The sequence below is a fragment of the Atractosteus spatula genome, chromosome 1, assembly GCF_055471065.1.
Source record: "Atractosteus spatula isolate fAtrSpa1 chromosome 1, fAtrSpa1.hap1, whole genome shotgun sequence".
Classification (NCBI taxonomy): Eukaryota; Metazoa; Chordata; class Actinopteri; order Semionotiformes; family Lepisosteidae; genus Atractosteus; species Atractosteus spatula.
In genome coordinates this window covers 25,958,524-25,975,701 of record NC_142706.1, presented here as the reverse complement: position 1 = coordinate 25,975,701, position 17,178 = coordinate 25,958,524, and the positions used below count along the sequence as shown (strand labels likewise).

At 37.6% G+C, this 17,178-nt stretch overlaps 1 protein-coding gene across 3 annotated transcripts in view; it reads right to left on the bottom strand.

Moving 5' to 3' along the window:
* atp8a1 (ATPase phospholipid transporting 8A1) overlaps positions 1 to 17,178 on the bottom strand; it is a 372,853-nt gene that overhangs the window by 115,912 nt on the left and 239,763 nt on the right. For all 3 annotated transcript variants that reach the window (XM_088910036.1, XM_088910046.1, XM_088910027.1), the window contains 2 exons: positions 4,373 to 4,455; positions 87 to 136 (listed from right to left, as the gene is read on the bottom strand). In XM_088910036.1, the coding sequence (XP_088766162.1) occupies positions 87 to 136; positions 4,373 to 4,455 (133 nt within the window). The remainder of the gene's footprint in view (positions 1 to 86; positions 137 to 4,372; positions 4,456 to 17,178) is intronic.

Below are 17,178 nucleotides of genomic sequence, written 5' to 3'. Positions count from 1 at the left end.
CACAGGGAAGTAGTTCAGCAGGGACACTTAAGCAGTTAAGTATCTGTATTGTACACAACAAATTTGACATTCAGAGAAAACATTACCTTGTGAATTCCAGTACATTCAGCAGTTCGTATTTTTCTTCTTGTCCACTCTTGAAGAGAAATTAAAAACAACATTTATAAAAATATTTTCTTTTATATTTTACCCTTAATTCCTTTCTAATATTTAAACAAACTTAACTGCTTCATGATTTACCTGACAATGCCTTCAGGAAGTATTTACTCCCCTTGCCTTTTTTTCACAATTTATTTTGCAAACCCAAATAGAAATGCATGTATTTGTGGTTTCTTGTCACTGATTTATAGAAATTACTCTACAATGTCCAAGTGAAATGAAAGTTCTGGAAATTATTTGTTTGTAAATTATTATTTGTTTTTGAAAGTAAACACAGAATTGTCATGATTTATTAAGTATTCACACCTTATGACACTCCAAAATTAGTCTAGATGCTTTAGGACAGAAACAGGTTAGAATATTAGTTGATGAAAACACCAGGTTTTAGTAATAGAACCTACAACTAGTTGTGTTGTAAGAAATAGTGAAAGATAATATGAGAATGTAAGTGATAAATTATGCAAAAGGAATGCTTGGAAAACAGAGGTTTCACTAATCAGTTGTCTTCAATTTTTACTGAGAAAGTACTAAAGGTCAATGAGAAAAAAATAAAAAGGGCAAAAACCATATGAGCAAGAAGTAGAGGTAAGACAATTGCTGAAAGTGTGCAAATAGTCAAGTAAAACAAGCAAAACAATATAACAGATATGTTAATTAATTAGGTGCAGAGAGGAAAAAAAATTGAGAAAGTACAGCAAAAAGCAAATGGATCAGGATCAGTACAAGGATCAGGCTTTGGTTTCCAGAGACGGAGAAACATACAAAACAAAGTGTAGGAAGAAATCCTAGAAGTTCTCAATGAAGAATATTAGAAAATGGAGTATGAGAAAATGGACTACTTTGGACACAGATGGAGAACTATTCTGGGATAAACTGAAATTGATTGGTAGTGAGATTAGTTTAAATTACTGTAAAAAAAGAGATGGAGGCAATCACTGAGAAAAACAGTGAAATTCTAGAGCAGATATCCTTCTATATGCTGTTGAAGGGTTTGGGCACTGTCCATAATCTATTCTTTGGGTTACAACAGTGATGAGTAGGCATATTAGGAAAGTGCAACACTTAGGTGCAGAACAACATTATATTAATAGAAACAGGGTGGGTAGCCTTTGTTTGGCATGGATGTCAAGAACAACAGGAGACAGCAGGAGATAGATTGGTCAGTGTGCAAATTGCCAAATACAGTACCATTACTGGTGTTAACTTCTAAGTAGACACTTGTAAAAAGCTTCCAATACACGTCTGATGAAGAAGTATGATGTGCAAGGTAACAAGTCAAGCACTGTCAGAACATGCTTAAAAATATATGAAATCACAGATTAAAATGCATGTTTCAGACATCAAATTATTTTTCTGTTTTTAAAGAAAAAATGTGAATAGCTAATTTGTTGGTCTGAAGAACATATTATCTTGAAAGAATAAAGTATGTGGCCTTAGCTTGAAGCTTCTCTGGGAGAAATACAATATTAAAATGTTGGTAAATTAACAAATAAAAATATATATATATATTTGTTCTCTTTTTGTTTTATGTACAGTTTTATGCAAAAGTCTGGGCACCCCTGGCCAAATTAAGTTTTGTTGATTTTCTAAGCGAAAAGAAGTTAACAACCTCTGCAGCAAACAAACTTAAATTTGACATATTTCAGCAAAATTTATTTGCTGAATTTAACAGATTGAAAAAAATAAAACAGTAAATGTGGCATGCGCAAAGGTTTGGGCACCCTATCAGTCAGTACTTAGTAACACCCCCTTTGGCAGAACTCACAGCCTCAAACCTTTCTTGTAGCCAGCTAACAGTCTTTCTATTCTTGCTTTAGGGATTTTTTCCCACTCTTCCTTGCAGAATGCTTCTAGTTCAGAAATATTCTACCCACAGATTTTCAATAATATTCAAGCCTGGGGACTGTGAAGGCCATTCCAAAACCTTAATCTTTCATTTCTTGAAGTAGTTCATGGTTGATTTTGAGGTATGTTTTGGATCATTGTTATATCTAACCTCTTTCCATCTTCAGTTTCTGCACTGGCGGTTTCTGCACTGCACTGGCGGTGGGACATTAGCTTCCAGGATTTGTTGATACTTAGTAGAATGCATTATTCCCTCTACCCACACAATATTTCCTGTGCCACTGGCACATAACCCCAAAGCATAATAGATCAACCCCACATGCTTAACAGTTGGCAAGGTGTTCTTTTCTTCAAATGCTTCTCCTTTCTTTCTCCAAAAGTACCTTTGGTGATTGAAGCCAAAGAGTTCAATTTTTACTTCATCAGACCACAGCACTTATCCAAGTGTTGTGTTGCATACTTCAAACGTTGACTTTTGTGATGAGATCGCAGGTAAGGTTTCCTTCTGATGACTCTTTCATGCAGATCATGTTTGAGCAAGCAAAGCTGCACAGTGGACCAGTGCACCACTACTTCTGTGCCAGCTAGACCTTCCTGTGCAGTGATATAGGGGTTTTACTTTGCATTCCTGACCAGTTTACGAGAAGTTCTATCTGAGATATTTCTTGGTTTTCCAGATCTTGTCTTGACTTCAACAGTTCCCCTTAACTTCCACTTCTTAATTACATTTCGAACAGTAGAAAAAGCAAGGAGGAAGCATTTAGATATCTTTTCATAGCCTTCCCCTGCTTTGTAGGAGTCAGTTATCTTTATTTTCTGATCCTCAGTCAGCTGCTTAGTGGTTAGAAGAGTCAGAGAATTTATGAAGCTCTGGAATTGTCATCACCTGACTTAAATTAAGGCCTAACGAGTCAATTAAGTTCTGAGACCTTACAAAAAAAACTAACACTAGTGGATCAACTGGAAGGGTGCCCAAACTTTTGAACATGCCACATTTACAGTTTTATTTTTTTCAATCTGTTAAATTTAGGAAATAAATAGTAATTAAATGAAATAAATGTGCATTAATGTTTACAGAAACATGTCAAGTTTAAGGTTGTTTACTGCAGAGGTTGTGTTAACTTTTTTTCACTTAGAAAATCAACAAAACATGCAATTTGGCCAGGGGTGCCCAAACTTTTGCATACAACTGTACCTCCTTGTGAATCATCAGTTGTTTAAGTGTATGTTCTCATTATTTTAGGTATAAAGAAAAATACAGAAATCAACCTACACGCTGTAAAAAAATATTTGAAAAGTATTTTAAACGAACAGATACACTTAACAGAATTTCTAGAGGTTATGTAGTTAATGTACTGTAAATGTTAAATGAAAATGTTTTTGATGGCTAATGTGTGAAATGGAATCACTCAGAGTTGAGAAACACAAAAGAAGGAACTACTGAATACATAAATGGTATCTTCTCCATTTTGAATAATGACTTCAATCTTATTATAAAATAAATTAATATTAATCAGTGCAAAAATGCTTCTGTAGGTTTAGAAAAAATTGTCCCTTGTTAACAGTAATTTATCTGCATTACACTTCCAAGGCACACGGGCTGATAAGATACGATCACTTTATTAGCCATATACAATTTCTTTCATTAGGAATTTGACTTTTTCACATACCCCAGGTTGCTCTCCATGAGACACACAGGCAGGGAGAGAGAAGCTTGGGGTCAGCCATGTATATGGCGCCCCTGGAGCAGCTGGGTTTAAGGGCCTTGCTCAGGGGCCCAATGGTGTAGGATTCCTCTGCCAGCCATGAGATTTGAACCAGCAACCTTCCAGCCACAGGCACAGATCCTTGGCTACAGTGCCACCACTCCACCCAGCCACTCAACTCAACAAAGGGCAATATCATATTTATGTTGAAGTAAAATTATAGGTTGCTATTTTATCTTGATAATAAATAATGTTGTCAGCAACATCATTCAGAAGAGTTTGTAGATGGCTGTTTTTTTTCAACAAAATACAGTTACAAGTTTACAAAGATAAAAATATACTAAACCAAGGATATTAAATACAAAATACCCTTACTATGGTTTCCCATTTTCTGAAATTACAAAATGATGCATACATATACATTTAATTTTCTATTCAAAACCCAAAGATAAATTAAAATAAAAGTCAATGAATATTTCTTGACTTAACTACAAAAATGAAACACAATGCCCCACATCACACTTAAACACAAAGGCGAGTCATAATGACGGTCTTAATTACAGTATTCAACCTGATTTTTTAAAAACTGTGTGTAAAAATCTGTTTTGGCAAAACATCAGTCCAACAATAATGATGTTATTTCTGGTATGTCCTGTACTTACAATTTCTATTATCACGGAGTCTGGGGTCCTTGCAGAAAACACAAAACCAAGAGTTTTTGCTGCCCGTACTAAGGCACCTTCATCTGTAATAACAAAAGAACCACAACAATCAGAATAAAAAAAGATAGGCTGCAATCCAGTTTAAATGGTCAATTGCTACAGTGAAGCAAAATGGGAACACAATTAAAAAAACAGGAAATGTAAAACATACAAAATGTGTTGTCTTACACATTGGGCACTGCTATTCTATGATAACTACAACAGATGGCATTGAAAACCTTTTTTTGCAGTTTACTAGTTTAGTTTAACACAGGGTAGGCCAATAAGCTCACATAATGTGGTATTTAAAATATTCAGTGATTATTAATTTCTTTTCTTAATCTCAAAATATATGCTAAACTGAGGCTATTTGAGAGACACAGATAGTGAAAGCAGGACTGCTGTGTTTGATGTACAGTAAATGTCAGTGAAGCCATCAAACTGAAGAGAAAGCTGTGCTGGTCATAATATTGTAGTGGTTTATAAAAATCATGTTACCATTTTTGAATGAGATTTTTAGCATCTTTCCTACCCGTTCTACTGTTGAAAGTTCGCTTTGTATTATTTGTAAATCTGAAAGTTTATCCACATGATACAACTCAATTGGTAACTAAGTTATGACGGTATCCAATGAGGCCAAGATAAGGAAACCACCTGAAAAGCTCTATTTTGCTGGCAAGGTTATTGTGTTGTTTTTTTGTAGGATAGTACAGTAAATTAGTGCTGGGAAAAATATTCACGTATTTTAAACAAACATGTTTATAGATGTGGAAAAATAAATATATATATATGTTTGTTTGTTCGTTTTTTTCAGACATTAAGGTGGACATAATGAGCACTCATTACAACATTCTGGACATACTTTCCAGATATACTACTCCACTTTGCTCGAGTGACTTGTGGAAATTCTCCCTGTAGAACTGAGTTAGCTCCTTCACGTTTAAGAAAGCAGGCAGTACACCTGTGGTGAAGCTGTGGAAGTGGCAAGTCTTTATACTAAACAGGGCCCCTGAAGAGTGTCTGACAGCTAACCTTTGTGATGCTATGTTCAAAGATATGTCTTTTTGTGGCCTGGCATGAGCAGGGACATAGTGATTACCCCAGATGGTGTGTAATATTTCTATAGAATGAGGTTGGACAGGGAATTAAGGTTAAAATGGGGCATGCACCCCAACACACAGGGCTGTGGACACACCTCCAGAAAGACTTTACTGAGCCACTGTCACCAAGTGGAGGGAATGAATTTGTGATAATTGATCTAGTTACTAGGTGGGTCAAAAGCATTCCTGTGTAAAGCATGTATAGCTGCAGCAAAGTTCCTAGGCACAGAAGTTTTCCCACAGTGGAGGACTGCTTACATGATTGATGCAGGTAAGGGTACACACTTTACAGGGAAAACTATGAAAGTGGCATTGGGATTGTTGGGGGTACAGCAAAGGTTCCACATCCCATACTACCCCCAGAGTTCAGGCATGGTAGAGAACCAAAAGCTAAAAATACAACTTAGCAAGGCACTGCAAGAGACGGCAAAGAGAGGCAAAGGATGGCTGGTGCTGCCTGCCATTCTATGGTGCATTAGGGCAAAGCCAAACCAAATGACAGGACTGATACTATTTGAAGTGATGATAGAATGGGTGATGCAGTTATCACATGACATACCACCTGTAGTGGCATGGTAGAAGAGAGGAACATATTGTTCCAGGAAAAAATTATGAAATTTCTGAAGGAGCTAGACAGTTAAACCAGGGGAGACAGGGAGCAAGTGAGGGAGAGACATGAGTGAAGTGTAGTGGTGGCTATGGAATCTGGAGGAAAGACTGTAGACACAGCTGTTGAACTCCAACAAGAGGCATCCTTAAAGTCTGCCAAGCCATCCCTGGAACCCCGTTATACACCGGCATAGTCTGAAATAGACTCAAAGTCCCTTCTATTGAGGAGAGTGGCTTTATCCGGAGGCAAGATCCAAGACACAATTGGTTGTGGGGCACACTGGGTACGGGGGAATGTTGGGGTGGAAATTGTGAGGCCTTGTACATGTGTATTTTCATTCTTCTTAACTAAGTTTTTTGAGAAGCACTGTCTGTGACAGGCAATCCTAAGCTGGAAGCAATCACCATAGCAACCAGTAAATTGCAGGGCATGGGTTCCGATAGGTGCACTGACAATTCAAAATAATGAAAAACACAACAATGGTAAGATACAAGACAGTTACTTTTACTGGTAACATCTAATAACAGATGTAAGAAAAAAATGTGTACCACTCTGAAAATACTATAACTCCCATGGACTAAAAAGAAAGACCTCCATTGTGGCATCAGCTGACTCCTGAGTGTGTTTTGCGTCTTGAGAGGAATACAAAGAAACATTTTCTCAACAGTATTTAGCATTTTCAACTATATTAATATTCAGTGTGCCATTTTTATTGTTTTTTTTCAAATACTACAGAACTGATGTGAAAACAAAGTCCTTTTCATAGATAGCTTCTAAAAGTTCAGTTTTATATAACTTATATCTAGAGTTTAGGTTTTGCTACCTTTATGTTATACCCTTCCCTTACTTAAAATAAATGTCACCAGCCAGGTCTTTTGGCATGTTCTTGAGTTTTGTCCTTTATTATTTTGAAAACAATGCCCACTTTTGGTATCACCATAGAATTAGTTTACCAACTATACTAGAATCTAAAATATTAACACAGGCTAGACAGTGCTCACACCAGAGATCCCTGTGGTATTTTACTAACCTAACCATTTTTATTGAGCATTCAACTCTTATGTTTACATGTTTATAGCAGAACAATGTTAAAAGTACATAAAACCTATGTGACATTGCCAGCATTTTGTTTTATGAATGTACTGACCCTCAATTATGGGAAGATATTTTTAAAAGTGCAAAAAAGTGCAATTTGAAATTTGATGTCTGAAACTAAGTGTATAGAGCACACAATATTATGTTTACTGTGGCATGTTCTTCCACTTTCAAAGACTTCAAGCCAGGCAATACCAAATATTTTTAATCAATATTTTGTATATATTTTGGGGATCATTATTTTAATTTGATCTTAGTTTTTTGCACTACCTGACTGTTAATATTTGCTGCTCTTCTGTTACCAAATGTTTGTGGTGATTCTGTGGTTTTTGGATTTGAATAACTTTTCCACAGTGCTGTCATCACACAGCTCTGGGTAGACTATATCCTGAAGTCTCTAACCATTTCCCAGAGCATGTGCACTCTAGGACTGGATGCCTAAATTTGCATGATCTCTTACAGTTTAATATTTGTGGCAGACTATATGTCTGTGGCAGGCCAGTGATAGTGACATATTAATTATCACATAAATTCTGACCTACAACTAAAGGTTGTTCAGGCTCCTACATCTTGTACAATATAGTCTTACATGTGGTGAATTAGCTGATTAATTAGGTAACTGGTGAATGGTGAGAGATACATTCTCACATGGTTTTCATTTAACCTAGGGATGGTATATGTCTAAAAACTAAAGATTCAGTGATAGATTGGCTTTAAGATCAGGAGTTTCTTTATTGTTGAGTTAAAAAAAAATACTAAAATAAAACCTCACAGAATTCTTGTTTCCATTGGGGTCTGTTCATGTGCTCAGGCATACCTCATTAGAGGTAGCCATGTCACAATGTTGTATTCCTCCTACTGGGGAAACTCTGAGCAACCCAGTGAGGTCAAGACACTGAGTAATGTAAATATTAAACCAGAGAATGTTTCTTTTGCAACTGATTCTCAGTCTATGAATTTGAGGAAATTCTATGTTTTTTCATTCATGTGTTATTCTGGACTTCATTCTCAATATTCATGCAATTTATTGAGTTTATCATTTTGCATTTATTAGACCCACCTACTCTGCTAACTGCTTTAAGTCTAAAACGCATTTGTAATGGTAAAAACACCCAACAAATGATACCGGAAGAATGGATGAATAGATAAGAAACTTCAGTTATCACTGGTTGTTTGATTTAACAAAAGCTATCATATACTCACAGAATTTACTGTTAACATTTCTAATTGTTACAATAATGCAGTCCGACAACAGAATCTTAAAAAAAACGTGTGTCATGTTGTGCTGAGGCAGCAAATGTACCAAAAATCAACTCAAAGCACTTTACAGGTAATGAGGACTGACCTCCAACACTGCCAGTGTTCAGCACTCATCTGGACAATGCAACGGCACCCATAGTGTGCCATTACTCTCACCACACATCAGCTATTAGTGGGGAGGAGACTAGCGGTTTTTATGACCACAGAGAGTGAGGACAACTGTTTTATGTCTCATCCGAAAGGAGGCACCCTTTTACAGTAAAGTGTCCCCCATCACTATAATGGGGTATTACACAGATCACAGGGTGAGCACATCTTATTGGCCCCACTAACACCATTTCCAGCAGCAATCTTAGCTTTCCCAGGAGGTGTCCCATCCAGGTACTTACCAGACTCACACCTGCTTAGCTTCAGTGGGGTTGCCAGTGGTGAGCAGCAGAGTGATACAATTGCTGGCAAACCACTCAGTTGTTGGCGAACCTCGGTACAAGGCTGTGGCTAACTCATATAACTGTAGATCTCCATCAGTCTTTGAAAGAATTGCAAAAACTGAAGACAGAGGCCAGGGGTGGAAGAGAGAGTAGAGCTGTCAGGCAGTTTATGATTCATGATTTCCTAGTTTACAGCTAATTGCATCTGAGATATAGGAGGATCTGGCAGAAACTAGAGCTGCTCTCTAGACTTGCAAGTGCTCATTATAAACCTGTGTGTCAATCATTAGGCTGGGTTGTTTGCTTAAGTGCCCCAGATTCCAACCAGTTAGTTTCTAAGAGCAGGTATGTTCTACGGAGAGGAGTTTTAGGGGGGCTAGTTTATCCAAAATACTAGTCAAAGCAATATTAAATTCACAAGAAGGTAGTCTTGTAAAAGGGGAGAACTAAGTACAGCATTTGAAAAATCAGAGTGGTTCACAGATTACAGATTTTTAAAACAGATTGTGCATTTACATCTCACTGAAGAAAGAGTGACACTGACATTAAATAACACAGCTTTGTGATCAGACATTTGTAGGTCAATGTCATGGATATTACAAATTTCAGAGGCATTTAGGCCAGAAGCACAAACAAGCTCAAGGTTTTGACCACAGATGTGGGTGGGAAAATTCACTAATTGTGTAAGATCAAAGCAGTCCAAGGTAAAAAATCAGAAGCAAACTTACAGTCCAAAGAGCCAACATGAATTTTAAAATCACCAGGCATTATTAATACTGGGTAGGTCATATTTTAGTGTTGCAAGTAGGTACGATAGTTAAGATAAAATGACAGGGCAGGACTTAGGAGGATGATAAACAAGTAAGATCAACAAAGGAGTGGGGCCACAGAGTTTAAGAGCAAACTATTTAAAGGAGGTGGCAGAGTAAACACAGAGCTCCTTGATAATTATATCCTGCCTGTAAATTACAGGTAAAACTACAACCGTGACCAACAGAGAGTAGTTTCCCTACATAACCTGAAGGAACAGTTTGATTCAATTAAATAAACTCATTTGGTTGTTTCCAGATCTCAGTTATGAACAGAATGTCAGCACATCTGTAAATATTTAAATCATTAAATTTGATTTAATAATATGATTTAATGATTTAGTGTTTCAGTTTTCTGATTTAACCCTGGTGAGCTGGTGTTTATGAGTGCAAATTCAATGTCATGTCGATTTACCAAAACAGAAAAGAATTCCTTAGACGGTAGAGCATTACAGGTACGGCTAACAACAGTCTGATGCTTATTCCACGATGAATAAAATGCAGTTCATGTGTTTACACCAATCTGACCAGATGGTAGGAATACAGCCAGATGCCACAGACTACATACTGCCCCCTCTCCCCCCAAACACACGTGTGCAGGTACTTTGGATGTACAATACAGCCCAGATCTCTGAGCAAATGCAGGACCAGAGTAAAGCTTTAGATACACGAGGCAAATAGCAGTGCTTCTCCAAGTACTTTACAAAAACAGCCATGGTAAAAGTGCGGGTGTTACTTCCAAGTTGTTGAGCAGGTTACTAGGCAGTTTCCATAGCACAGATGTAGAGGAGAGAATCCAACACATTAAATAAAAACAAAAGATCAATAAAAAGAGGTAAGTACATATTAAAAAAAGATTTTAAGAGATTAAAAATATAGCAAAATATACCAGTAGAGAAGCGGAAGCCAAAATGCACATATTTTCAGACCTAATCCTGTATTTTTGTGGTGAAAGCTAAACACTGCCTTCCAACAAAGAATCTCATCCTAACCATTAAGCTTGGTGGTTGACCTGGATGGCTTGTTGTTATAGACAAAACCATGAACTGAGGAGGAGAATGTCAGGTCATGCATTCAGCTGAAGCTGAGCTGAAAGGAGGTCACACAATAAACATACAAAATTCTAAACATACAAGTAGATCTACAATGTGTGATGCAACCAGGGGTTGGGGACAGGTTATGGTGGTATTTTCATCAACTAATGTATACGAATAACTACACAAGGTATCTCTTGTTTTGAAATAACCACTGTTTTTACTTTATCTCAGTGGAGTTATAGTCAGCATTGAGTCCACAAAGCGGTAAAGTCCCCTTTTCTCCTTTTTAGAACTTCTGACAGGTTGTAAGAGCAATAATTCCAAAACCGCCTGGTCAGAGCATCTATCAGTTTCCAGAATTCTATAAGATAAGATCACTTTATTAGCCATATACAATTTCTTTCATTAGGAATTTGTCTTTTCAAATACCCTAGCTTGCTCTCCATGAGACACACAGACAGGGAGAGAAGCTTGGGGTCAGAGTACAGGGTCAGCCACTGTACAGCACCCCTGGTGCAGCTGAGGTTAAGGGCCTTGCTCAGGAGCCCAACAGAGTAGGATTCCTCTGCTGGCTGCAGGATTTCAACTGGCAACCTTCCAGCCAGAGGTGCAGATCCTTAGCCACAGTGCCACCGCTCTGTTACTCTACAATATCTTAATTACTAGATATATTATGCTACTATATCCAGTAACGTAAACAAGCTGTGCGTCTAAACCAGGAAATCAAACGAGATGCTGCTATCCAGTATTAATAAAATGTAAACAGTCTGTGTCTCAAAACCAGGAAGTGAAACGAGAATCCAAAATCCAGTATCCAAATTTATAAGACAACTCACAATCAAAATAAAAAAACTCCCTATAACGCAAGTTTTTTTCCTTTCCTCACCATTTTACTCCAAACATCCTCCATGCTTTTACCAAGTTGGCTTCTTTGTTAAAGACCTATCAGGACTCGACTTGTATAGCCTGGCAGATGAGAAAGTGTTTCACATCATCTTAATGAGAGATGGTGGCCATTTTGAACCTCTGGTTATCCATCTATTTAGGAAATAGGTTCACAACGAATATATGTAGCATATAATTAGAAACATATCATCCTTCTATAACTCTGCCCCTGGTGATCTCACAAATGTAATTGCTAAGAAGATATTTTACATTTTGGATTGGTCATGTCTACACTCAACTGAACTGTTATGGAAGGACCTGATCAATCTGTTCAAACTCTCTAATGTCTCCAACTGTAAGCAATACTATAAGGAAGAATGAGTCAAAATTACTATAAGCTGACATGAGGAACAGATAAGGTTGACTGTATTTTTATTTTAAGGTGGTTTTAAGATTTTTGGATATTTCAAACTCAGGATACTGTTGCTTGTGACTCTAGATTCTCATGCTTCCTTTGGTAAAGTGACAACATTTCAAGCTTCACAGTCCTGTGATATATAATCAGGGCTTGAATTTCAGTGCTGGATTGCGAGTATGCCACACAATATTACTTATTCTCAAAAATCCAGCATTTATAATATGAGAATTTTCTGCACACATTTATTGGCAAGCTATCTCCCAAGTATAATTAGCCTAAATCAATCCACATGAATTCTCTGTCATACTGTATTGAATATTCCCAGCATGTTGCATGGCTCTCCTGCATGATTCATTGATGTTACACTATTTGTGTGGTTGCATTGCACGTCTTGCATTCGTTATAGATGGACGAATAGGGATAGAAAACGGGTTGATTTTGATTCGGTCAGTTAACATTTGTTCAATGTGAAAATCTCAAAAACTAGTTAGTAAACCAGATAAAAAATGGAGCACTGGCTGAAAAGACAGTCTGCTTCTGAAGAAGGTGATTCCCACAGAAAAAAAAGCCCCTGACACTGAAAAATGTAATGACGATGATGAGCAGATTCACAAAAGAAATACTGAGGCGAAAGCCAGCAAAGATAAATTTCAACAATGCTATGGCTAAAGCAATTGAAGCTGAACAATTACATGGTGAGGATGGGGTTAAAGGGCTACTTAAAGTGGCATACTTTGTTGCCGAAAACGAGTTAGCCAATTCAAATTTCGTTGAACTCGTGAGATTCATGAAAGAAATTGAATGTCTTTATTTGAAGCATCCTAAGATTGATGGATCAAACCATGGAAGCTATCTGGATGACAAAGGTTTGTCAGAAATGCATCAAGCTATTTCAAGCACACTCTTAGAAGAGTTAGATGCTGCTGTATGGACAAGTCGTGTGTTTTCCTTAATATTGGGTGAGTCCACTGATATACTGTAAGTAACGCACTGCACATCTTACCGGCTTGCCCTTGCTGCTAGTGATCTGTAGAACAAGTGAAAGTTCCAGAAAGACTTGAGGACAATTTTTTTTCCAGCAACTCTGCTGTAAGAAGCAACACACTTCACGAGTTTCAGAAACAGCTGGAGAAGCCAACAATGAAGTTTACTCAGTCACATACAGTGAGGTGGTTGTGAATTCAAAGTGCTAGAACACATGGCTGCCTCCAGCACTCAGGACTCTGATAAAATCAAAGATCTTCTTATTGTTGTCAGACAATTCAACTGTGTGGCCTTCTGTTACTCAAGAGGGACATGTAGTTCCTCTCTCACAGTATTTTCAAAGGAAGACTTGAATTTCTCCACAGTCCAACCTGTGGTTCAGTATAGTAAAGAGGTCCTAAGAGAGATATTAATCCATCGTGGTCCTTCAGAGCCTGTCTTATTCAGCTCCCCTTGAAGGTAACAACTTTAAAGCAGATAAACTGTTTGATTGTCATACACTACAGCCTGCCTTTGACAGCACAAAAAGCAGATATGTGGGTTGCTTGATTGATAAAATTGATAGACGATTCCCTGCTGATACTATGGATCTTCTGTCCTGGCTTACTGTTTGGCAGCTATATCCTTCTTTGATTTCAAAACAGTGAGATGACAAAACTGGAGATTTCAGCCTTTATGGTCAAGAGAAACCTGAAAACCTGGTGAAACAATTCTCGTCTGTTTAAAGTACAGAGGAAAATAGGTCAGAGTTCACAATGCTGTGAACCAATATGAATCCAATGATTCATATGCTTTGTTTTCCTTTCACAAAAAGGAAAGTGCACAGAATAGAATTGAAACAAAATTCAGAAATTCACTGAATAACACAAACATCACAAATTCGATGCTCATTTCAAAGCTTGGGCCTCCTTGAGGACAGTTTAAACAGGGCAGTTATAAAGTGGAAAGAAATGAAGAGGAAGAGAAGAGAACAGAGCAAAACTGGGGGAGACAGCGGGGAGGAAGACTGAGAAGAAGAACAATAATGTACTGTATATAGTTTAGAGAGAGAAAACCCGAGGGAGGTGGAGAAGAGAAAGCAAGAATAAGGAAGAGAAAAAAACCTATTGTTCTCAATTATGTTCTTGTACCTTCAATGAAGAGGAGCCTGGCAATGAAAGACAGATTGGCAACAATTAACTTATGAAGCTCAGGTTGCATATTAATTATTCTGATACACTTGTTTCATTAATTTACTATTATCTCTGCCCAAGATGCTGAAATACCCCCAATGGGCTTCATGTAAAGGGGGAATTCCCCTTGATTTTCAAAAATGAATTTCAAGCCCTGATACTGGAAGGTTATCTTAGATTTGAAGATCACATTCCACATGCTCTTGGTTTAAAGAGGCATCCTGTGTCACACTGACAAAATAAGAGTATATATAAAATAATTAAAAACCTTCAGTTAATGTAATACAAGTACTGTTTTCATGCTCACAATATTACACCAATTTGTCATAATTAAACCTCTACAAAGAAACATATTGGTCTCATCAATATATTAGCACAAATGTTCGTATTCCCACATAGGGCTGGGCGATATGGCCAAAAACATTATCACAATAAAATTTTTTATATCAGTCGATATCGATAATTATCACGATAAATGTCAAATCATTATTTCTTTCAAGTTTAAAGGCAGATTTTTTCTCCTGAGTGAAAGTTGAAGAAACCAGACAGTTAATTGGTAAATTAAACAACTTTTTATTTTAAGAACACAACAATCACTTGCCAAACAGCTGCCCGCACGCGCACTCGCGCAAAGCATAAACATATATATCGAACATTTATCAAACTTTTGTTAAAATTATATAGAGGAAAATTATATCGCGATAATTATCGTTATCGAATTATCGCCCAGCTCTATTCCCACATGAAGAATTTCTTATTCCAGTGGTTCCTTAATGTGGTTATGGGGCAAACCTGTGCCTTCTGGTTGTTGTTCCAGTCAAGTGCAATTTCAATTTTCTATTTTAGGTGTGTCTTTCTTTCAGGTCTTAAAAGGTTCTATGAGGCTTGTAATTATTATCAATCCAGTGCCAATTCCTGAATTTCAGACATGCCCTCATTCAGGCATGTTTGCTGAAATATAACCAACTGGACCCCCACAGAAGGAAAACATAATTCATTGTGGGGGTGTTTGATATATTATCATTCGTATCTGTAGCGGCAATGCTTCTTAATAATATAGGAATTATTTTTGCTGTCCCCCCTGCCAGTTTCGCTCTCCGTAATCTCTGTCGTGCTGGACACAGAGAGGCCATTCCATATAGTTCAGATTGATGGCATTGTTCTGTCTTATAGAGTTTTCTGATAAGGAACAGCTCCCAGGGCTGAGATTCTCCAGCCACTTTAATGAATGGTCATCTTTGGCGCCTTTCTGTCTGGGAGATTCCACGGGAGAGTCTCATCCCAAGTTGTTTACAACCCAAAGGTCAGAGAGCATTGTTACTCATCCTCCACCTTGATCAGCCAATCAGGAACTGGTAGAGTGGGGTAACCCCACATGGGTCTCGAATGCCCGCAAAACTTTCAACCAGTGAACGACTGTAGTTCCTCCAGATAAAAGAGGCAGCACAGGGCCCGTGATTGTTAAACACGAAAGTAAACTCTGAAATATTTGAGAGTTTCTCTAGATATGACTGCATAAACTTATATTTGAGATTAAAACCAAGGAATAAGTGCTTAACAGGTAGACAGTCTCACAAGCAAGAAAATCAGTTTAAGTTCCACTAGTTGGAACGAAAAACAACAAACAAAGGGATCCCCAGGACTAGTGTTGGGAAGCACTATTTTAGGCTGGTATCATAATCAGGACATTGTGGACATGAAAGCTTCCTTTATAGCTTCATTGCTATCAAAATAAAAAGCCATCACCACAACCTTTGCATCAAATGTTTGGATATGAACTTAAAGATATGTACGCTGCAGTACAACATGGGCGTATCAATGATCAATGAAAATGATTTACGTTGTTTAATTTTAAACACTAAGATATGAATGCAGACACAATTGGTGCTTTACGCCCATTGTGCAATAGTGAGCTCCGCGCTTCCTCCCTCTTTCGGTGTCGCCTCCCCCTCTGACACAGCGCAGTGGGCGGCACGCTGTTTTCAGAGCCTCTGATTGGGGAAAAAAAGACCAGCTGATCTGTTCTACATATGAGGAAGACAACAGAATATGATTTTTTCTATTCGAAACACGTATTTTAAACATTTAATTAAGAAGTAAAAACCTTATAGCGTACACAGAGATTCTAAGCTTATCAGGAGGAAGAAAAGTCACCCGTTTTTCGCACATAAAAAGTGGTTATTAACTATCGAAACCTGTTTTTATCGCTTTTAAAGTGTGCAATGTCTAAGCAGGAACACATCATTATATCTTGTTTTTGATTTATTTTTTAAGAATTAAAAAAATCATTTGCCCAACCCTAATTTTAAAGACCTCTACTTGTGAAAGTTTTTGCAGCCTGTACATAATACTATATACACAATACTGCTGAAAGCAGGAACATTCCTATTCTTTACTGAGTAGCTTATTAAAAACAGCAGCCATGGTGTTTAAACCTTTTTTTTTACACAGAAGAATGACACAGCTTCGCGTTATGAATCTGTTTTTCTAAGAAAACATTTGTCAGTCTGTTCGTGGGGAGAAGGTTAGACTGTCTTTCATTGGAAGACTTGCCCTATTCTCCTTTGAAAACGAAGAAGGTGAGGAAAAAACCTGTGAAACCGGTTTGTTTACAAACAATGTAGACACAGAGACTCAGACTTTGTGGAGTGAAATTCGGCACAGCCAGCACTGCGGGTGAGAGAGAGACAGAGCCCCAGCCAGGCGCTCCTCGGCCGCAGTGCCAGGCGCATGTGCAACATAGGGTTTGCGCCCTACACCCTGCGGTACCGCTGTGTACATACAGTACGAACATGTTGTGATATTTAGAAATATAAAAAATGTCAATATAATGCCAATAATATTTGCTATTTTAGTTTTTTAAAAGAAATGTTTATTTGTTAAAAGAAAACTCATAGCGATTGCTGGATTTGCACACCCGACCTCATGCTTATAAGTCAGTCACTTAAGCTATCACGCCACAGACA